The sequence below is a fragment of the Bos indicus x Bos taurus genome, chromosome 25 (genome assembly GCF_003369695.1).
Source record: "Bos indicus x Bos taurus breed Angus x Brahman F1 hybrid chromosome 25, Bos_hybrid_MaternalHap_v2.0, whole genome shotgun sequence".
In the NCBI taxonomy this organism is placed as follows: domain Eukaryota; kingdom Metazoa; phylum Chordata; class Mammalia; order Artiodactyla; family Bovidae; genus Bos; species Bos indicus x Bos taurus.
In genome coordinates this window covers 23,525,282-23,548,120 of record NC_040100.1, presented here as the reverse complement: position 1 = coordinate 23,548,120, position 22,839 = coordinate 23,525,282, and the positions used below count along the sequence as shown (strand labels likewise).

At 43.1% G+C, this 22,839-nt stretch overlaps 1 protein-coding gene across 1 annotated transcript; it reads left to right on the top strand.

Moving 5' to 3' along the window:
- Positions 1–864: 864 nt before the first annotated feature.
- TMEM159 (transmembrane protein 159) lies at positions 865–17,233 on the top strand. Its single transcript, XM_027527409.1, has 5 exons — positions 865–998; positions 3,741–3,937; positions 12,383–12,551; positions 14,900–15,038; positions 16,324–17,233. The coding sequence occupies exons 2-5, from the start codon at positions 3,842–3,844 to the stop codon at positions 16,403–16,405; spliced, it is 486 nt and encodes a 161-aa protein (XP_027383210.1). The 5' UTR covers positions 865–998; positions 3,741–3,841; the 3' UTR covers positions 16,406–17,233.
- The last annotated feature ends 5,606 nt before the right edge of the window (positions 17,234–22,839 follow it).

The window sequence follows — 22,839 nt, the reverse complement described above, 5'->3', positions numbered from 1 at the left end:
ATCAATACATGTCCCCGGATGGACGGAACCCGAGAACTGTGCAGTAGCGGACCAATTTCTCAAGTCTATCCTTCTCTCCATTTTATAGATGAAGTGGTCTCAGAGAGGTAACTCTTCCATGGTCACATAGTAAGAGTCTGACTTGGGACCAGAGTCTACCATTGTTGCGCCCCGGTTCACTGTCTTCACCAGTATGTTCTATGGCAGTTCTCAACCCAGACAACCGTGCAGGGAACATTTGCTGATGTTTGGTGACATTTTTGGTTGTTTGCAGGGAAGGAAAGCACTAGGGGCTGGAAGTCAGGTATGCTGCTAAACATCCTACAATGCATAGGACGGTCCCCTCAACACAGAACTTTTCTGCCCAAAATGTCAATAGCGCTGTCCCTTGAAAAACACTGCTATAGGGCTGGATTTCAGGTCAGGGAACATGCGTTCTGGCTCTGGCTTAGACGTTTTCATGTATAAAATGGAGACACTAATCTAACAGTTTTTAAGGATCTCATTGGCTCATGATGTTTGCATTTGAGAAGTAATGGTGAAAACCTTCCAGTCAAGGAACCGTCTCATCACTTGTCTGTCCTGAGCTCCAGAGATGCTTCCAGAAGAGGTAGCTCAGGGTATTTAGGCAGAAGCCCTAAGACCCTGTGAAAACCCATTCATACCTGCCAGTTCACCTGTCTCAGAGATGACCCTCACTACAAGCCAAGAGTGTAGGAACGTCAACTCTCTCTGAGCCTTAGTTTCCTCACGTGCTCCTCGCTCCGGTTTCTCCCGGAAGCTCCAAAATACTGAAGGAGGCAGCCCTGGGAGAGCGGCAGGGAGGTGCAGCCGAGAGAAGGGGAGGGGCGGGGAAAGGAAGGGGAAGAGCGGGGCGGGGCCACGCGGCGGAGGGGCGTGGCTGGCTGGGGCGCAGGCCGGGGCTGAGGCTCAAGCGCCGACCCCGCGGCTCCGTCAGATCTGCTTTGCTCCTCCTGCACCGCGGCCCCGGGGACCAGGTGAGAACTTGGGCGTGGGGGACCGAGGGCCCTGGCTGGCTAGACCCCTGGGCCGCGCTGGACAAATGGAGGAGCGCGGGGGCGGTGGGTTGAAAGGGGAGTCGGTGACATACACACACACACGGAGTCCTATCCTTCCCGGCCGCTGCTAGACACACACACACACCCCCACTACTAAGGGAGGTCTCATCCCTCCCCAGCCCCTAAGACACACACAACACACACGCTCCTACACCTGCTACTGCTTTCGGTAAAGGATTGCCACCCCTATCCCACCCTGAAGGCCCTTCCCTTTCTTGGGAAACCCGGTTGGGAAGTCTCCACACCTCCTCTTCAGGAATCATCAAAACGGATGCCCTCATCCCTACGGGGTCCCCCTGCCCCGTCACTGCAGGGTGTATCAAAGGTGGATTTTCCTCCCCTGATTAATGACGGGGTACTCGGTGCCACTTCTCTCCATACCGGCTGGAACGTTCAGGGTTTCCGTTTGTCCCGGGAGGGGCGGGCGAGGAAGAGAGGGGGGCTTTTAGCGGGTGGGCCGTGGAAGGGAAAGGGCGGGTTGGCTTGTGTTTTCCTGGCTCAGCCCGGAAGGCCCGGAGAAGGCAGAGGCGGGAACTGTGCGCTGCGTCGGATTAATGGGTTGCCCCCTTCCCTCCTCCTGAGACCTGTCTTTGCTTAAGGAGGCCCCTCCGAGGAGTGAGTGACTAGGGGGGCTGGGGATTGGTGGCCAGCTGTGGCCGATGGCTTTCTACCCACGCTATCCACATTGAACTTCCCAAACCGGTCCGGATGGCCCTGGGTTTCCAAGGCCCTGGGAACCAGTGACGGGAGCTGGGCTTGTTCCTGCCCGTTGCAGATTTGAGATTAGGGGAGTTGAGTGCTGGGAACATGGCCAATTCTAATCTGTGCCAGCTGCAGCTTCAGAGACAGAATATAGGGATGAAGGATCTAGTCCTGTCCAGTCCGGAGGATTCCTGTTTCACAAAAGGGATTGTAGCAGACAGTCTCTAGCTGGGTGATTAAAAATGTGCTTTAATTTGCTACTAGACCCTAATGGAGAAGGAAATGGCAACCCACTCCAGTCTTCTTGCCTGGAGAATCCCATGGACAGAGGAGCCTGGTGGGCTGCAGTCCATGGGGTCGCAAAGAATCGGACATGACTTAGCGACTAAATAACAACAATAGACCCGATAGATATTAGAAGATGCGTCATCCCTGGTGGCTCAGTGGCGAAGAATCTGCCTACAATGTGGGAGATGCGGGTTCCCTCCCTAGGTTAGGAAGATCCCCTGGAGAAGAACTCCACTATTCTTGCCTGGGAAATCCCATGGACAGAGAAGCCTGGCAGGGACCCCAAGTCCATGGGGTCCCAAGATTCCACATGCCACATGACTTAGCGATTAAACCACCATCATCACTTCCCATCTCACATAATTACCACGTGGGATGTTGAGTATGGTAAATAAATATGAACATCTCTCAGTTAATTTTGTCCACTGTAATAGAATCTTTTAGCATTTGTGCTATAGGTCAGGAGATAAGTTGTAAGGAATAATGGAAAAGATATCTCTGTGTCCAGCCCAGCCTTACAGTGTTGTTCTGGAAAATATAAAATAACAATGTATTTGTTTATATAAAAATTAAAAAGGGTTTAAAAGATAGATATATAATTTAACAAACAGCTTTTATTATTGGGACAGTCCTGGAAATTCCAGGCCATTGAGTCACAGAGTATAATTGTGGCAAAGTTTGTCCCTCTCTTGTTATGGAAATGAGACTTACAAGTAAATAGAGAGTAATTTATGGCACAATGTAATTGGGAGCCAACCTATTTAGTGTGGGTAGTAAATAAAGAAATTGGCCACTGTCATACGTTTGAGAAGGCTTTCTGGCAAAAAAAAAAAAGGCAGTGGGACTGGAAATAGTGTCTTCAGCCTTACTTTCTTCCGTATTCTTTTCAGCATTTTATCAGGCTAAAAAACCTAAGCTCTCAGAGATAATACCATTAACATTTTGTTATATGTGCATCTAGATCTTTTATTTTACTGTGGATATATGTATTTTATATTATGGATATATACATAAAATATGTAACAATCGGTATTTTATAATTTTTTCACATCATAGATATATTTTCATTAAATAAATATCAACATCATCTTAATGGCTATACAGTACTCCATTGTATGAATTTATCATTATTTAGCCTGGAAACTCCCATGGATGGAGGAGCCTGGTAGGCTGCAGTCCATGGGGTCGCTGAGGGTCGGACATGACTGAGCGACTTCACTTTCACTTTTCACTTTCATGCATTGGAGAAAGAAATGGCAACCCACTCCAGTGTTCTTGCCTGGAGAATCCCAGGGACGGGGGAGCCTGGTGGACTACTATGTATGGGGTTGCACAGAGTCGGACACGACTGAAGCGACTTAGCAGCAACAACAGCAGCAACCTAGTTCCTATCAGTAGACAACTTCTTCCTGTTGTTTTACTATTAAGTATGTATTGTAAACAGATAAAATCGCACATCCTTTTGGCATGTTTTGATATGACTGATTGCTTCCTTCAGGTTCCTGGAAAATAAATTTTTGGGTCAAGGTTTGTACAATTTGATATTTTGATGGATATTGCCCAGTTACCCTTCATCTTTTTGCCCATCAGTGTGTGAGGACAGTAGAAGCCCTCGTTGGGTCAATTGAGTGAAGACCACTAATGGTTTGAGATACTTTTCATTTCCTCCAGTGACAACAAGAGACAAGGTGACATGAGAGATTGGACTGTGCCCTGCATTGAAGAGCTTCCTGGTAGAATTAATCCTTAAAGAGACTGAAGTGGGTTTCAGGATGGCGAAAGAGGAGCCCCCGAGTACTTCAAAGGACTTGCAGGAGCTGCAGAGGAAGCTGTCTTTGCTGATAGCATCTGTCCAGAGTAACTCAAAGGTCAGTTTCTAATCAGAGCACATAATGGAAAATTCCAAAATAACACTAGCTTAACACCATAGAAAATTATTTCTCCCTTAAGTAGGAGAAATTTGGAGATAGGTCAGAATCTTTCTAACTCACCACCATGTCATGTTTAAGTTGTGACCTTCAAACTCACTGACCAAGATGACTGCTAGAGTATCAGCCATTGAATCCACATTCGAGGCAGTAAGATGTTGTGGGGAGAAAAAGACTTGCAAGCCACCTCCAATTTAAGGAGACTTCCTAAAAGTCACACATACACAAACTTCCAGTTGCATCTCACAGACCAGAATTTAGTTTTCTGATCATCCCTTGTAGCAAGTGTGATTCTTTAGTTGGAGAGCGTCTATGGGGTCACACAGAGTCGGACATGACTGAAGCGACTTAGCAGCAGCAGCAGAGGCAACTCGCAGTCTGTGCCACAGATACCATCCTTTTGTTTTGTTATAATTTTGACCTGTTACCCTAAAAATGAGAGACTACTAGAGTCCAGTGTTTCACTAGAAACCCAGTGTCCAATGTAAATGTGACATAGAACACATATGTAACTTAAAATTATCTAGTAGCCACATTTTAAAAGTAAAAAAAATTAGGTGAAATTAATCTTAATAGTTATTTTACTAAACCTGATATATCTAAAATATATCATTTTAACATGTAATCATTATAAAAATATTAATGGTAAAAGTTATTGAGATGTTTTATATTCTTTTTATACTAAGTCTTTGAAATCAGTGTGTATTTTACTAGTAGCTAGTTCCATTTGAACTAGCTACTTAACAAGTGCTCAGTAGCCATTCAATGGCAGTGAGACTTGAGACAGTATATTTTGGTTTCTTGAACTTTTATATCTATTGTTTTCTTCCATATGTCTTTCAGTATTTTTTCAGGGGAAAAAAACAGCTCTCAGAGATAATATTATTAACATTTTGTTGAATGTCCTTCTAGACTTTTTTCTATGCAATATACCCATAAAATACATATATGTATGTAACAAAGTGAGCTGGTTGATGATCTGATTTTTGTATTCGATGCCACAGTTCCACTAGGATCTCTTTGAGGACCCACGCCTTTGTAGTCTAGAGCAGTATACTCTATAGGGATCTTTTCTGAACTCATCCCAAAATGCCTCTGGCACTCTGTGCATTTAGCAAGCTATTTTTAGATGAGACAAGTAACTTTCTAGTCAGCAGGCTGAGATTCTTATTACTAATGTTAGTGAGAAATGTGCTCATATTCATCTACATTTTCAGTTGATTCTCATTATCTGTGTTGGTTTTGTTGACTCACCTCAGGCATTGCACCATTCCAGTTGCATCTCACAGACTGGTTGAACCATTGCTCAAATGGGAAATAGGTTCTGGCAAACTTCTGGTGCCAACATTTTCATCAGCCAATAAAACCATAGCCTGTTTTGTGTGTCTTTGTTTAAAGGCACCTTTATCCTATACATACTGTTGATTTATTAAGATTGAACTCCAGGCCAACAGCCTATACTATATAGGCAGCTGTATCTCTTGCCTGAATGAAGTTTGTCTGGTATTTGCATTTTCTCTATAAGGCACATCACAGCCTTCTTATTCCTAGGAATACAAGCTAGTACTGCTACACGTTTTAAATGGGAAAATCACCACCACCAACAAAAGAAACCCATAAAAATGCAGAAAGAGGTGGCAGTAAATATACCATGGAAAGGACAGTTGTATAAAGAGCTGAAACAAGAAGCCAGTGTTAACCTAGTTTGACCTCAGATGGGAGCATATGCCTCAGGTGGTTCTTGGTTTCCACTGCTGTATGCATGCCCATGAAAGCACCTTAAAGTGTTGATTTGGGGGTTACAAATCAATTTTAGTGAGTAGGCAAGTTCACAGATAAGGATTCTGCAAACAGTAGGAATTGACTGTACATTAATTAACCGTGGTTGAGCACTTACTATATGCCAGGCACTGTGCTAGGCACTTGGCATGTCTTAACTTATTTAATATTCACATCTACCTTCTAAGGTAGGCATTTCAAAGCATATGAACTCTGACTTCTTGACATTTCTTCGTTTTTTCACATTAGATCCTCAGCCATAGTCAGTGGAGTCGGTTTGGACTAGATAACTTCCAGGGCAGTCGACTCCCAGGATGAGGGATGGGTCATCAGTTAGCTCAGCCTTGATGTTCTTCAGATAGTCCTGAGGTAGAGTACTTTCTGTTAAATGTTTAAATTATACTAATTGAATTAATTAGTATTGTGTTTACTAAATTAAGTAATATTGGCAGACGAAGGAAGGGGAATCACCTGTAAACCCATCACTGATAAATCCAGTCGTGGTATTATCATTGTTGTTTTTGTTATTATTAGGCCTCTTCAGTATGTAATTTTTAGATACAGTATTTTTAATTATGGCAGATGTAGTTCTATATTTTTGTTTGATATTGTATATTGGTGTTTTTTCTAGATTGAAGCATAGGTCTTCCTACCAATTGCTTTTTGTGGTAGTAGAAACTTCCCTCAGATTGATATACCATAATTTACATAGTCATCCCCTTGCTTCAATGATATTTAGGTGATTTCTTTGTCCTAAGTAATTTATATCCTTAGAGTTCATAAGCCCTTTGAGTTCCAGATAAGAATAGATGGTTTCCAGATTGAGTGTTTGTGAAACAACTCCATCATTTCTTTTAGGAAACCTCTCGAACATAAAGTCTTAATGTCTTACTTTTAGGCTGACAGAGTCAGAAACCTGCCCAAAATAGCTTAAACAAACAAACAGTGGAACCTGCCAGAACTTTGGGGAAATGTAAGGCTGTCGCAGAAGCCAAAGGCAAGAAATAGCAGGGCGGAGCCTCAGGAGGGGTTAAAATGGTCAGGCAGGTCACTGGGGTCAGAGGTAACTCTCAATACCCTCTCTTGAACCGTACCTCATTATAACTTTTCCTTGTATATCAGCTTCATTCTTCTCTCTCTGCAGCCTGGCTTCCTTTGCTGTTCTCTTCACTTGGGCAGACACACTTGCCCAAGACAGTACCTTTAACTCCCCATGTTTCCTCCAGTTCCCAGCTGAAGCCCTCTGTGGGACTTTATCTTGAGAGTGCTTGATTCCTAGGAGCAAGAATCTGCTTGACCAAGTCACCTATAACCAGGGAGATGGCAGCTGGGCTGGGACTTTTCATTTCATGGGTATAAACATGGCTTCAGGGGTATACCCCTGGTGTGGGAGGGGGCAATTTCCAGAGAGGAGGGAAGAGAGAGAGAGAATGGGCTGGGCAGATACTGCTCCCCAACCCCGCCCTGTCAGTGATATCTCCATGTGGATTACCTGTGACAAAATAGTTTTGCTCTCATGCTGGCCCTTTCCTTCCACAAAGGATGTTTTTGAATGACCTCCTTTGCATCTGGGTCCCAATCCTGAATTATAGGACCATAATCTAGAAGAAACTATCACATAGAACCTTGGATTTGTCATTACCAGTGATTTTAAATGATCCTGATCCCTCTGCCCTCCAGAGCCCTTCTGGTAGCAAAGGACAGTGGATACTGATTATTTTTTTCATTCTCGGACCAGGGAATTAGCCTGTCTTCTAAATAGTTCCAGGTGGAGGCTTTATGTCCTTAAACACTGGCCACGTTGTCCCTACTTTGGAACCTCCCATACTCATGTGTGCATTTTAAAATAAGTCATCTTTGTCCGACCTTGGGCTAGTTGCTCGGACTCACTGACTCTCTATCTCATCTTCTCTAAAATAAGCAATGCCAGGCTCATAGATTTGTTGTGAGGATGATCTCAGATGCTATTTGAGAAGGCCTTAGCACAGAGTCTGGCACTTAATGGTGCCAGTCTGTTCCAACTTTGCATTCCTGGGTTATTCAGCACTGCACCATGCCTGTAAAATCTTGATTAGAATACCTGGATCTGTTTCAGGGTAGGGATGGAAAGTGTTCCTGAGTGATAAGCTCTCCTACTTTCTGTCCTTCCATTGTATCACCCTCTGTTGCCTGGGAGAATGAAAAGTTAATGGCTATATTCTAATTCCCAAATTTAAGTAATGTTAAATTTTCCCTTGTTACCTATCTCGTAGCATTGTAGACAGAAATAGGGAGTTTATTGAAAGTCCTTAAAATAGTACTTGGCACTTGAGTATTTAATGAATATTCTCTATTATTATTAGGCATAACTGAATCATATCTTCCCCTTCTGGGACAGACTGTCAGAGCAGGGCCATCCTCCTTAAGGGAAGACGATTGCTGGACTTAATTGTGTGCATCTCAAATTGGTCTCTCTGCATATCTGAATGACTTTATATTTTTTGGTTGTAGGCCCCAGATTTAGAAGAGGTTAAGAAAAAATTAGATTTCTTTAAGGACTGTAAGTAGTCCCTTCCTGCATTTCTCCTCTTGGATCCCCATGCCAGACGGTCCTGTTGATTTTTCATTCTTCATTCCTCTTTCATACAGCATCTCCTCCTCCTCTGCCATCAACCTAGTTTTGGCCATCATTATCCCTTGCTAGTTTCCCTGCAAATCTTCCTTGTTGCCTCTTCCACAGGACTGCCAGGTTCATCTTTTTTAAAAAATTATTCCTTTGAATCTAAAAAAATGGTGCATATGAACTTGTTTGCAGGGCAGGGATAGAGATGCAGACATAGAGAATGGACGTGGACATGGGGGAATGGGAGAGAGAGACAAACTGAGAGAGTAGCATTGACATGTATATGCTCAGTCAGTTCAGTCACTCAGTCGTGTCCGACTCTTAGCGACCCCATGGACTGCAGCACGCAAGTCTTCCCTGTCCATCACCAACTCCCGGAGCCTACTCAAACTCACGTCCATTGCATCCGTGATGCCATCCAACCATCTCATCCTCTGTCGTCCCCTTCTCCTCCCGCCCTCAATCTTTCCCAGCATCAGGGTCTTTTTCAGTGAGTCAGTTCTTTGCATCAGGTGGCCAAAGTATTGGAGTTTCATCTTCAACATCAGTCCTTCCAATCAATATTCAGGACTCATTTCCTTTAGGATGGACTGGTTGGATCTATATGCTATGACGTGTAAAATCATGTTGGATATATATGCTACCATGTGTAAAATAGCTAGTGGGAAGCTGCTGTGTAGCACAGGAAGCTCAGCTCAGTGCTCTGTGATGACCTGGAGGAGTGGGATGGAAGAGTGGGAAGGAGGCTCAAGAGGGACTGGATATTTGTATACTTATGGCTGATTCATGTTGTACAGTGGAAACTAGCACAACATTGTAAAGCAGTTATATGCCAATAAAAATATTAAAATGTTTACATTAGTCAAAAAAATTATCCCTTTGGTTGTATGACAGTCTTGCCCAAAAGCCAGCAGTTTGCTTCTTATTTTTTCTAGATAAAGTTTGAGTGAGCACTTTCCAATATAAATAGGATGTGAGCCACATATATAGTTTAACATTTTCAAGTAGTCATATTAATAAACATAAAAAGAACTGTGTAAAATTAATTTTTAATAATATATTTTATATAACCCAATATATACACAACAATATAATTTCAACATATAATCAATATTAAAAAAGCGTTGGTGAGATATCTTATTTTTAAAAAAAAATTTATTTTTTAATTGGTGGAAAACTGCCTTACAAGTTTGTGTTTCTGCCATACAGCAATGCAAATCGGTCATAATTATGTATATATATATACACATATATATGTGTGTGTATGCCTTCCCTCCCTCACCTCCCTCACCTCCCCTCATCTCACCCTTCTAGGTCATGGAGCATTCTTTTTTAAATACACTCAGTGCACCTCTCAATTCACATGCTAATTTTCCATTGGAAATACTTGGTCTCTATTCAAATTTCATAAAATTTATAATTGAAAAACTATTTGAAACATACCCAACTCGTTTGAAATATAATTTTTTCAATGACTGAATCAAGTAGCAATTTTTAAATTTAGATTCAAAATCTAGTTTATTGGTCACACTAGCCATGTATCAGGTGCTCAGGGCCACATGTGGCTACTGTACTGGAAAGTCTGGGTATGAAGTCCTAAGCCTGGAATTCTGGTGTTCCAGCCTCATCTGCTCCTCCCCACTGTGATTGCTGGGTCTTTTGTTTATGAGGATCAGAGAGAACAGTTTATTCTGCCAGATGACTTCTAGGGGTTTACTCGGTGTCTGTGGATTAGAGCTGGAAGGCAACCAAGATCTGGGGCAGCTCGAAGGACTAGCCCCACTCCCACGACCCCTCTGCCTCTGTCTCACCTCTAACAGCCCTAACCAGAAGATCTCACTGAGTTCTGATGCTGGAGTATCCACACTGGGTATTTCTAGCTCAGAGGCAGATTCTCTGACAAGAGAAGCTGAATCGCAAAGTCTCAGATAGCTTTTGTCAGAAAGGAGTAGCTGGAGGCGGTGTAGCCAGTGTATATTATGCCATTTTGTGGCCGGGCAGGAAGTAAAGTTTGTCAATACTGAAGCCCCAAGACCGACAGCTGTGGCTTCTTAAAACAGCCTTTTCTAGTTAAACGGAGTGAGTCCTGTGCTTTTTCGTCATCAACTTGAACTATAGAACCCTCATGCCTTCCAGCTTGCCTCCAACTTCTGCATTTGAATCACTTGGGTGAACAAGTCATTTAGGAGCATGTGTTTTGATTAGTGGCACCCATGATCACTGTAGCTTAAATTATATCTTCAATTTACCTGCCGGCCTACATGGCCCAAAGGAAGGACCATGTTTGATGGGGAAGAGTTCCGGAATGATGGAGGCTTCAAGGGAATGGGAACTAGCATGCCAGCACTGAGGAGAGAGAGGGCATGGAGCCTAAGAAGATGAGGGAAGCCTTTCCTTGTGCGAGTGCTGTAAGGAGAGAGCAGATTAGCTGAGATGGCGTGGTCAGGCTGTCTCGCCCGTGTGCTCTCGCTCTTGCCCCATATTTTGTAAATGATTATCTAACAGCTGAGATCACTTATAGCACTGCGCATGTGCCTCACAAGGTACTTGCTTGGCCATGGGCTACTTTTGTTCTCTAATCATATTTAAGCTCCACCTGGCAAGCCCTTGAGGCTGTGCTGTGTTGTGTTGTATTGGGGTGTGTGTTATGATGTGTTGTGGTTATGTTATGCTATATCTGCTACAATGGCTCCTGTGCCAGCCTGGAGAGAGAAACGTGTCTGCAGTTCCTACGGCTCTTCGAGTTTTCTCCCAGCTTCCCCGCTGTCTCCTTGCCTACCATGGGTTCAGCGAACAGTGAGATACAGTAAGACAGATACTGAGGGCCTGCTTTGTATTAAAGCAGCCTTCCCGCACTGAGCCAGCTCCAGAAACCGTTTTGCCTAGTGGAGGAAGATAACCTACCTATTAACACAGCATAAGCTCTCAGCAGTCATCAGGCTGTGGCCTGACTGCTATCAAGTTGATGACATAACATTTTCTCCTAATGAAATGGCAGCCATTGCAAATGTGACATCCAGAATGAAAGATTTAGCTTTGAATGCCTAGATTTTGCCACTTGGAAGCCATGTGACTCTACATGATTCATTTCATCCCCACTGTTTCTCAAACTTTAATGTGTGTACAGATCACCTGGTGCTCTTGTTAAAAAACAGAACCTGATTTGTCACATCTGGATCGGGGCCCAAGATGCTGCATTTCTAACAAGCTTCCAGGAACTTCCCTGTCAGTCCAGTGGTTAAGACTTCACCTTCCAATGCAGGTGTGGGTTTGATCCCTGGGTGGGGGGCTAAGATCCCACATGCCTCCTGGCCAAACTAAATAAATAAAACAGAAGCGATATTGTAACAAATTCATTAAAGACCCTCCCCCGCCCCCCCCCCAAAAAAAGAACCCAGGAAACAAGCTCCCAGGTGATGCCAAGTAGCCAGGACTTAACCTCCCTCAGTAGCCTCAGCTGTGAGGTAAGCAGCCATTTGTACATATGTTGAAGTGAAGTGTCAGTCACTCAGTCGTCCGACTCTTTGCAACCCCATGGACTGTAGCCCTCCAGGTTCCTCTGTCCATGGCATTCACCAGGCAGGAATACTGGAGTGGGTTGCCATTCCCTTCTCCAGGGGATCTCCCCAACCCAGGGATCAAACCCCCGTCTCCCTGCATCATGGGCAGATTCTTTACCATCTGAGCCACCACATCAGAGCATATGCTGAGCATGTCTTCCGAGAGGGTGTGTGTGAAGCAGTAGAGCAGTAGTGCCTGGGTCTTTCCTTCTTTCACAAGACTTGAGGTTGGGTGGGCCCTCAAACTTACCCCTGTCCTGTCCTGTCCCAGCTGCCTTAAGTTGTTGCTGGGGCAACTCATGTCTTGGGAGGATTATTATTGTTGACTTCTTACCAACGGGCCTTCCACCCTTATGACCTTGGCTTATACTTCCTGCAGCTCAGGCAAATTCATCAACCTGGTCAGACATGGCTTTCACACCCGCTCTTCTGCTTTGTCCACAGGTGGTTTCCTTTATGAAGTCTCCAGTGGGTCAGTACCTGGACCGGCATCCTTTCCTGACCCTCACCTTGCTGGTATTTGTTGCTTTGTCAGCCGTTCCTGTCGGTTTCTTCCTGCTCCTCGTGGTGCTTACCTCCCTGGCTGCTTTTGTGGGAGTCATATTACTGGAAGGTATCCTACTCAGTTACTCACCCTCTTAGAAAATGACTCAGGGCACCTGCCATTGCTGTCAAATGTTGCTGTTCTTGTCAAAGTCACATCAACCAAGGCAGCTTGTCAGAGTAGTTAAAACATGGACTCTGGAGTCTGTTAGAATCCCACCTCCCCCAGCGTGATTTTAGACATGTTGTTAACTCTCTCTGAGCCTCAAATTCCTCATATGCAAGATAGGGATGTAATAATACTGTCTCAGAGAATTGTGAGGATTGAAACCTACAGTTCTATAAAGTACTTAGCACGGTCCTTGACACAGAGTAGCTTCTCCATGAATGCTAACTGTTGTCATTAAACAGAGAAGCCGTTCACTCAACAGTTATTGAGCATCTATTGCATGCCAGGTGCCTTGCTGTGTATTGAGGGTCTCCTTCACCTTTCCTCCCGAAGTCCCACTGCCTGTTGTCAGCTTCTCCCTGGGTTGCTAAGTTAAAATTACTGAGAAAGTAAATCTGATTGGCTCAGTTTGCCTTTTCAAACCAGATCACAATCCACAAAGAGATGTTTGCCATTTCTTTGTGGTGGTTAGCCATCCTTTGAAAAATACTGATCTAGGATTTTGTGAATCTTTATTGAAAAGGCAGCACACCTGTTTACTTTCTCTACTTTCCTTCCTTTCCATGGTGCGTCCCTGAAACTGTCACTGTGGAGTACCAGGTGGGCAATTTGAGCACTTATGAGGCAAGGGGAAGGAGGTCTGCCATGCAGCATTTGCCATGTTATTAATTCTACATTGGAAGGGGAAATTTGTCTATGAGGGAGGCAAGAGGAAGTGTGCTGAGCAGACAGAAAATACCACAGACTGTCATGTGTGTGATGGTTATTGTCATGCCATCACTTAGAGGAAGTTGTTATATTCCTTTTACAGATGAGTGAAACTAGAACTCTAAGGAAGCCCAGGAACTCACACTATAAATCCTTAACTAGGCTCAAACTCAATCATGTCAACTATAAAAAGCCGTGCTCTTTCTGTAGTACCTTTTACTATTTTCCCCCATATATCCTGTATTATAAAAATGTATTTGCTCTGCACTTAGATGCTAACTCATTAATATTCCCATTAAAATAATGATAGGTAAAATGATCATTCAGACCTTACAGTTACTGCATAATGGTTGCCAGGTGGGGTTGTAAAAGATGTAATCAAAAGTTATGTTTAGATTTTACTTTATTTAGCCTGCATAGCCTTTATTTCCATAGGTTGCAGGTAAGTGCGAATTATAGTATTTGTTAGGCACTTTGAAACATTGGACATAATTTACCACCCTTATTACTGCCTTGGCTAACTCCTTCTCGAGGATTCTACTGGGAGTCCATCCCTGACTTTGAGGGTGAAGTGAAAGTGAAGTCGCTCAGTCATGTCCGACTCTTTGTGACCCCATGGACGGTAACCTACCAGGCTGTGCGGTCCATGGGATTTTCCAGGCAAGAATACTGGAGTGGGCTGCCATTTCCTTCTCCAGGGGATCTTCCCAACCCAGGGACTGAACCCGGGTCTCCTGCATTGCAGACAGACACTTTACTGTCTGAGCCACTTGAGGGTGAGGGGGTTTCAAATTCAAATACCCATGGGCAAGGCAGATAGCAGAAGTGAGCAAAGCAGTCCAAGAATGATACAGTTGGGTACAGTGGGGCCTGGAGGAAACTGGAAGGCCAGTCAATTGGTGCCATGCAACAATGCTTATGTGGGTATTGAGATTGCCTCCTTTTTTAAGCAATGCCAGAAGTCTGGATTTTTATGGGAAATCTCCTCACTTCAGTTCAGTCACTCAGTTGTGTCCAGCTCTTTGCGACCCCATGAACTGCAGCATGCCAGGTCTCCCTGTCCATTACCAACTCCCGGAGTCTACCCAAACTCATGTCCATTGAGTCGGTGATGCTATCCAACCATCTCATCCTCTGTTGTCCCCTTCTCCTCCTGCCCTCAATCTTTCCCAGCATCAGGGTCTTTTCCAATGAGTGAGCTCTTTGCATTAGGTGGCCAAAGTATTGGAGTTTCAGCTTCAACATCAGTCCTTCCAATGAACACCCAGGACTGATCTCCTTTAGAATGGACTGGTTGGATCTCCTTGCAGTCCAAAGGACTCTCAAGAGTCTTTTCCAACACCACAGTCCAAAGGCATCAATTCTTCTGCGCTCAGCTTTCTTTATAGCCCAACTCTCACATCCATACATGACCACGGGGAAAACCATAGCCTTGTCTAGATGGACCTTTCTGGATTAACTTGTTTTAAACCCATTGGTATGGGGTTTGGCATCTTCAGTCTGTTTTAGATGGATGATTCTTTTGACACACCCTCCTCTAGGACTGGTCATCTCTGTGGGCGGCCTCGCACTGCTCTGTGTCCTCTGTGGCTTGGGCTTTGTGTCACTCGTCATGTCAGGGACAATCATGGTGTCCTACATGGTAATCTCCAGCCTCATCAACTACTGGTTTTCTCTCAGGTAAGTGCATGTCAGTGCAGTAATCAATCTTTACCATTTGGGTAGATTTCCACAAATAACACCCTAACCCTGGTCACATCACACTCAGTCTCCAAAGCTAGGAGGTGCCTAGTATCCTCACCTCTCTTCTTATGGAGAAGTGAGGTTTCCTTCTCAATTTTTTTTTTTTTTAAATTATCAGGTAGTAAGGTAGTAATGCTTTGGTGGCAAATAATGAAAAACCTAAATAGATACTAGCTTAAACAAATAGGAATTTATTTTTATTGCATAGCAAAAAGCTGGCAATAGCTCAGTACTGGCACAGAGCCAACCCAGTGTCCTCAAGGTACCAGGCACCTTCCGCTTTTCTGTGTTGCTCCATTGACCTGTCACCTCATGACCACAAGAAAGCTGCTGTGGCCCTGGCTCCACCAACCACATTCAAGGCAGGATGAAGGGAGAAATAAATGAGTCCTCTCTCACCAATTGAGTATGATCTTTTTTATCAAGTAAATGACATCTTTCCCAGAACCTCCCCCTTTCTTACCCCAAATGACCTCATTGGCTGGAATTTTGGCAGATGGCCATTCTAAACTGGAAGGGAGGCTGGGAAATGGAGTACACACCCACAAGGAAAAAAGCTTTAAGAATGTGTGTTGGTCAGCCAAGCTCTGGTGTGTGCTGTAGTTCCCCACCATGCGGTATCAGTGTTAGGAAGGCTACTTGAAATTCAAAGAGAATCCATGTTGCCAGTTATGTCAATATCAATAGTGTTACCTCCGCTCTCACTTTCCTCTGAAACCTATCATCACTGGGATGAAAAAAGACAGACTTAGTTTTCTTCCCCTACTACATCTCCCTTCTGTTAATAATGTAAAGAAATAGTTAATTAGGATTTGGTGATAGGGGTCTGAATCCCAGCTATGCCATTTTTTAGCTGTGTGGTCTTGAACTAGCTATCCAACATCTCTGCTCTCAGTTTTCTTTCATGGGTTAAACAGGGCTACTCCTTGCTCTGCCTCTCTCACTGGATTGTTGTAAGGACACAAACAGTAGTTGGAGAAAATGTAATATCCAAACTAGAACAGGGAAAAGGATCATAACCTCTACCCCTAACTCAGGCATTTTAACCTCTTGTGTCCCCAATTTCCTCATCTGTAAAGTTAGTGTAGCCCCAAATCTGGTGTGGTTACAAGAAGTGGCCAAAAATAAACCAACAAAGAATGTCATTTATTCAGTCGTGTACACTCAACATTGCTCTTTAAAGAGGCCTTAGAACTAATCATTTCCTCTTGTTACCAAACAGGCTGTTGCCGCAACACAACTCCAGTGGTGACTGTCCGCTGGCCGTGAAGTCTGCACACATAGAGGGGCTCTACCAGGAATGACCAGCTGAATGGAACCAAAGGTTTTATTCAAACACCTCTGGAATATTGTTGGATCTTTGCCCCTTAGGATTATGACTTAGAAGGGACTAGGTAGTTAAACACTTCCTGGAGGTATCCTTTAGCTTTTTTACTTATTTGTTGGGTCCTACAGTAGACGGTTTTGGAGATCTTGCTGCTCTGGGTCAGTTCCATTAGCTGACCCACCTTCACAAGGAGAATCAGCAAAGAATCCCATTGACTTGGTGGCTCTTCGATCCTCTCATCGCCTCCCCAGAGATGCAGACCTGACCTTGGCAAGGTTCTGAGCCTCTACAGGCCAGTGACCTGATTCCCAAAGGCTCAGATCTTGTATCTGAAGTCCAGTTTGGGTAACCATAGATTGTTTTTACTTTTTATTTCTTTTTAATGAGAGCTGCTTATTTCTTCACCCATTTGAAAAAAAAGGAAGGGGGGTGGGGAATCCAAAACAGAACGAGCTCTTCTGTCTTATGAGCCTCTTATCAGAAATATAAATAGCATTTGGGAATAATGGCCTCTCAGACAAAGTTAGAAAATAGAGTCCAATCTTATCCTTTTGGCCAAGAGCTTTTTTTCTAAGGCTAAAGGTATCGTTTCCACCATTGAATACTGTTCAGTGATGTTACTCTTTAAAATATTTGCACTTGACACTTTTGTATTGTATTAAGGAAGTTGTCTTGTTAAGCCATTTCTTCAAAAAGTCCTATGCAAATGCTAAACAACTACAAAAATTTTTTAAATCCTTTGGGGTTTCTACTTAAGTAGTTTATTTGCTATGGTACTTTATTAAATAAATATTTATTTAGATGAGCTTTTTTTCTTTACTCTTTATTTCAGAATTCTCTCTAGACATCATACCCATTCATTCCTTCTGTGTCAATTTAATGGCAGATCCTGGGTAATAAGGCTTTTCTAGTTGCTAGTGGTAGACACTCAACTCAAAATGGCTTTAAAAAATGGAAGTAGAGGGGGAAGAGATTCATTTCACTGAAATAAAATGCCAAGAGGTGGGTCTTTAGACACTGCTGGATCCAGGGCTTAAGTGATGTCATTAAACATCTATCTCTCTTCATCTCTCAGCACCACTTTTCTCAGTCTAAATGACTTTTACATAGTCTGTACCCATGTGGAGGTCCCGGCAGCTCTAATTTTATATCAGCCTCATAGTTAGCACTCCGTATTGGGCAAAGAGGCTGCTCTTTTCCAATAGTACATTCAGATTTTCTGAGTTTGGCTCTGATTGGACAGACTTGGGTCACGTGGGCAACCCCAAACCAAGTGCGGGGGAAGGTAGGGGATGGAATATGCTGATGGATCAGGGCAAGGACATATGTGCATTCAAGAACTAGGAGAGGGAATGGATAAGCCCCCTCTGACTCTGCATAGGTGGGAGTGATAGGGTATTAGAGATGGGAAGACGATCTGACCCCAAAGGAAAAAGGGCAGACAGAAGCAAATACTTGCTATTTGATTCAGGAGAACATGAAGCCCTTAATTAATTTGGTACTTTTCTGTATCCCATGACAGTCAGCCACACCTGTCCCTAAAGGTGACTTCAACTCTATTAGAGAACAAGAACTGCATATCCCTGCCAATATATGGGAGTATGATATTAACAGTTACCGTTTATTGAATGTTTCTTACTTACATGCAACTGTCCGCTACTAGCTGTCTAAACTAAATACCCTGCTGGGTTCTGAGCTTCAGAAATGAAGAGCAAAAAGGCCCTTGGCCTCCTGAAGTTTACTTTCTAATGTAGGAGTCACTTAACAAGTGTATTAGTTATCTCTTGTTGTATAACGGTTTACAAAAAGCATGTTTGTTATCCTATATTTTTGGTATGTTAGAAATAGAGGTCTGGCTTAGCTGGGTCCTTTGTTGTTTAGTCAGTGAGTTGTGTCTGACTGTTTGTGACTCCGTGGACTGTAGCCTGCCAGGCTCTTCTGTTCATGGAATTTTCCAGACAAGAATACTGGAGTGGGTTGCCATTGCCTTCTCTAAGCTGAGTTCTTTGCACGACTGCAATAACAGTGATGTCAGGGCTGGGTTCTCCTTTGAGGCTCAACAGGGAAAGGATCCACATCCAAGCTCACATTGTCATTGGCTGCATCCATTTCCTTGTAGGCTTTGGGGCTGAGTTCCTCAATCCCTGTCATAAAGAAGCTCATAACCTGGCAGCCTGCTTCTTCAAAACTACCAAGGAAGAGGGTCTCTAAGCAAGATGGACATTACATGCTACAACACACAATCGTGTACACATAATCACACACAGCCTGTCACTTTCATTACATTCTGTGGGTTAGAAGCAATCGGGTCCCACTCACTCTAAGAAGAGAGATCACGCAAGGGAACACATATCACGGATGAGAATCATGGACTCCACCTTATAGTCTACCTGCTACAACAAGTAAACAAAATATCAGATTATGATAAGTGAATTAAAGAAAGTCAAAGGGCAGGCCATGTCAGCCACAGCAATCTTCTCTTTGAACCACAGAAAGAGAATTTGTCACCATGCCAAGAGCTGGGGGGCAGGTATTCCTAGCAGAGGGCACAGGAACACAAAGCCCCAAGACTGAAAGGAGCTTAAGGAAAAGATATCAATGTGACTGGACTTGGTGAGCAAAGGGTAAATGGAGGACAGACAGGAGCCCATCATGCAAGACTTCACAGGGTAAGAAATTTACAGCAAAGAGCAAAAGGAAGATGGTAAAGAATTTCACACTTTGCATTAGCAGAAACGTAGATTAGACTTAGATTTTTAAAGATCACTTGTGGCCGATGGATTGGGGATCAAAAGGCCAGTCAGGAGGTCTGCAGAGGTCCACAGCAGAGGATGGTTTACACTAGTGTGGAGAGCTAGCAGCATTTGGTGACGGACTGCGTGTGGGTAGTGGAGGAAAGGGGCACACAGGATGGCACCTGAATTTTTAATTTGAGCCAGTGGGTAGTCAGTGACACTATTTTCTGAGATGGCATCTGAGCTTTTCTCATATTAAGTCAAATACGCCTTTTTGACACCAAGAGAATGTCAAATGAACAGTGGCTTATAGAGTAGATCTGGGCTGGGGATACAAGAATTGGAAGTATTTTCAGTGCTGAGAGCTTTACACAGCCTTCTTATGGAATATCCGGAGAGTAGGCAAGAGATCATTTTACGACATTTTTCTGATCACATAAATAGCCTTGCTTCAAACTCTGCAAGGTACAAGGTGCTTTCCCATTGCACTTAATAGTGCTAAGTCCTTTACATCATAGGCTATAACTGCTGACTTCTCATTCTTCATATTTCCTTAGCCTCTGGATTTTAGAGTGAATGAAATTAGGGTTCAGGGCTGAAATGATTCACAAATTCTGCTAAGATGTGACATACAAATCAAGGTTTGCAATTCAGGCTGTCACACTACCTGGAGCCTGAGGCCTTGGCAAACAGATGAAGTAAAATAATATACAGAACCCAGCAGAGTGCCTGTCACAGAATAGGCCCATAAAGAATAGTTGTCAAAGTGCATGGTGCACTGTTATTTGAAACTGAGTGGAATGGAAACACACAGGTAACCTATAGGTAATAGCCCAAGAATATACCCACACACCTTTGGGTACCTTATCTTTGACAAAAGAAGGCAAGAATATACATGGAGAAAAGATAGCCCCTTCAATAAGTGGTGCTGGGAAAACTGGACAGCTATGTGTAAAAGAATGAAATTAGAATACTTCCTAACACCTTACACAAAAATAAATGGATTTAAAGACCTAATATAAGAGCAAAGCCTGTAAAACTCTTAAGACGAAAACATAGGCAGAATACTCTTTGACATAAATCACAGCAAGATCCTCTATGACCCACCTCCCAGAGAAATGAAATAAAAGCAAAAATAAATGGGACCCAATTAAACTTAAAATTTTTTGTACAGGAAAGGAAACTATGAGCAAAGTGAACAGGCAACCCTAGGAATGGGAGAAAATAATAACAAATAAGACAACTGACAAAGGATTAATCTCCAAAATGTACAAGCAGTTCATTCAGCCCAATACCAGAAAAACAACCCAATCAAAAAGTGGGCAGGAGGCCTAAACTGGCATTTCTCCAAAGAAGACATACAGATGACTAATAAACATATGAAAAGATGCTCAACATTGCTCATTATTAGAGAAAATCAAAACTACAATGAGGTATTACCTCACACCAGTCAGAATGGCTATCATCAAAAAGTCTACAAACAGTGCTGGAGAGGGTGTGGAGAAAAGGGAACCCTTTTGCACTGTTGGTGGGAATGTAGATTGATACAGCCACTATGGAGAACAGTATGGAGATTCCTTAACAAACTAAGAATAAAACTACCATTTAAAAATTTTTTCCGTGTTTTTTTCAGTCACTAAGTCATATCTGATTGTGACATCATGCCAAGCTTCCCTGTCCTCCACAGTTGCCCAGAGTTTGCTCAGAATCATGTCCACTGAATCAGTGATGCCATCCAACCACCTCATCCTCTGTCGTCCCCTTCTCCTCCCGCCTTCAGTCTTTCCCAGCATCAAGGTTATTTACCAGTGAGTCAGCTCTTCACATCTGGTGGCCAAAGTATTGGAGCTTCAGCTTCAGCATCAGTCCTTCAGGTATCATCAAAGTTGATTTCCTTCAGGATTGACTGGTTTGATCTCCATGCAGTCCAAAGGACTTGCAAGTCTTCTCCAGCACCACTATTCAAAAGCATCAGTTCTTCAACATCAGCCTTCTTTATGATCCAGTTCTCACATCCGAACATGACTACTGGAAAAACCATAGGTTGACTATACAGACCTTTGTTGGCAAAGTGATATCTCTGCTTTTGAATATGCTATGTAGGTTTGTCATCACTTTACTTCCAAGGAGCAAGCGTCTTTTAATTTCATGTCTTCAGTCACCATCTACAGTGATTTTGGAGCCAAAGAAAATAAAATCTGTCACTGTTTCTACTTTTCCCCCTTCTAATTTGCCATGAAGTGATGGGACAAATGTCATGATCTCCAGTCAGTTCAGTTCAGTCGCTCAGTTGTATCTGACTCTTTGTGATCCCATGGACTGCAGCATGCCAGGCTTCCCTATCAATCACCAGCTCCTGCAGTTTGCTCAAATTCATGTCCACTGAGTCAGTGATACCATCTAACCATCTCATCCTCTGTCATCCCCTTGTCCTGCCTTCAATCTTTCCCAGTATCAGGGTCTTTTCTAGTGAGTCAGCTCTTCTCATTAGGTGGTCAAAGTATTGGAGCTTAAGTTTCAGTATCAGTCCTTCCAATGAATATTCAGGACTGATTTTCTTTAGGATTGACTGGTTTGATCTCCTTGCAGTCTAAGGGACTCTCAAGAGTCTTCTCCAGAACCACAGTTTAAAAGTATCAATTCTTCAGCACTCAGCATTCTTTACGGCCCAACTCTCACATCCATAAATGACTAATGGAAAAACCATAGCTTTGATTAGACAGACTTTTGTTGGCAAAGTAATGTCTCTGCTTTTTAATATGCTGTCTAGGTTGGTCATAGCTTTTCTTCCAAAGAGCAAGTATCTTTTAATTTCATGGCTGCAGTCACCATCTGCAGTGATTTTGAAGAAATCAAAATCAAGAAAATAAAAAATAAACCAAGAAAATAAAGTCTGTCACTGTTTCCATTGTTTCCCCATCTATTTGCCATGAAGTGATGGGACTGGATGCCATGATCTTTGTTTTTTGAACGTTGAATTTTAAGCCAGCTTTTTCATTCTCATCTTTCACCTTCAGCAAGAGGCTCTTTAATTCCTCTTTGCTTTCTGCCATAAGGGTGGTATCATCTGCATATCTGAATTTATTGATACTTCTCCCCAAAATCTTTGTGCTTCATCCAGCCCTCCATTTCGCATGAAGTACTCTGCATATAAGTTAAATAAGCAGGGTGATATACAGCCTTGACATACTCCTTTCCCATTTTGTAACCAGTCCATTTTCCATGTCTGATTTAATTGTTGCTTCTTGACCTGCATACAGGTATCTCAGGAAGCAAGTAAGGTGGTCTGGTAGTCCCATCTCTTTAAGAATTTTCCACAGTTTGCTGTGTTCTACACAGTCAAAGGCTTTTGTGTAGTCAGTGAAGCAGAAATAGATGTTTTTCTGGAATTCTCTTGCTTTTTCTATGATCCAATGGATGATGGTGAGTTTTAAGCCTGTTTTTGCAGTCTTCTCTTTCACCCTCATCAAGGCTTTTTACTATTAGAGTGCTATCATCTGCATATCTAAGGTTGTTGCTATTCCTCCTAGCAATCTTGAGTCCAGCTTGTGCTTCATCCAGCCTGGCATTTCGGATGATGTACTCTGCATATAGGTTTAATAAGCAGAGTGACAATAAACACCCCTGTCATACTCCATTCCCAATTTTGAACCAGTCCGTTGTTCCAAATCTGTTT

What these genes read in the sequence shown, in the direction of transcription:
- TMEM159 (XM_027527409.1), top strand. Translation starts at nt 3,842, where the DNA reads ATGGCGAAAGAGGAGCCCCCGAGTACTTCAAAGGACTTGCAGGAGCTG. An exon ending in CTGTCCAGAGTAACTCAAAG is followed by an intron (nt 3,938 to 12,382) that starts GTCAGTTTCTAA and finishes CTTTGTCCACAG; the next exon opens with GTGGTTTCCTTTATGAAGTC. An exon ending in AACTACTGGTTTTCTCTCAG is followed by an intron (nt 15,039 to 16,323) that starts GTAAGTGCATGT and finishes GTTACCAAACAG; the next exon opens with GCTGTTGCCGCAACACAACT.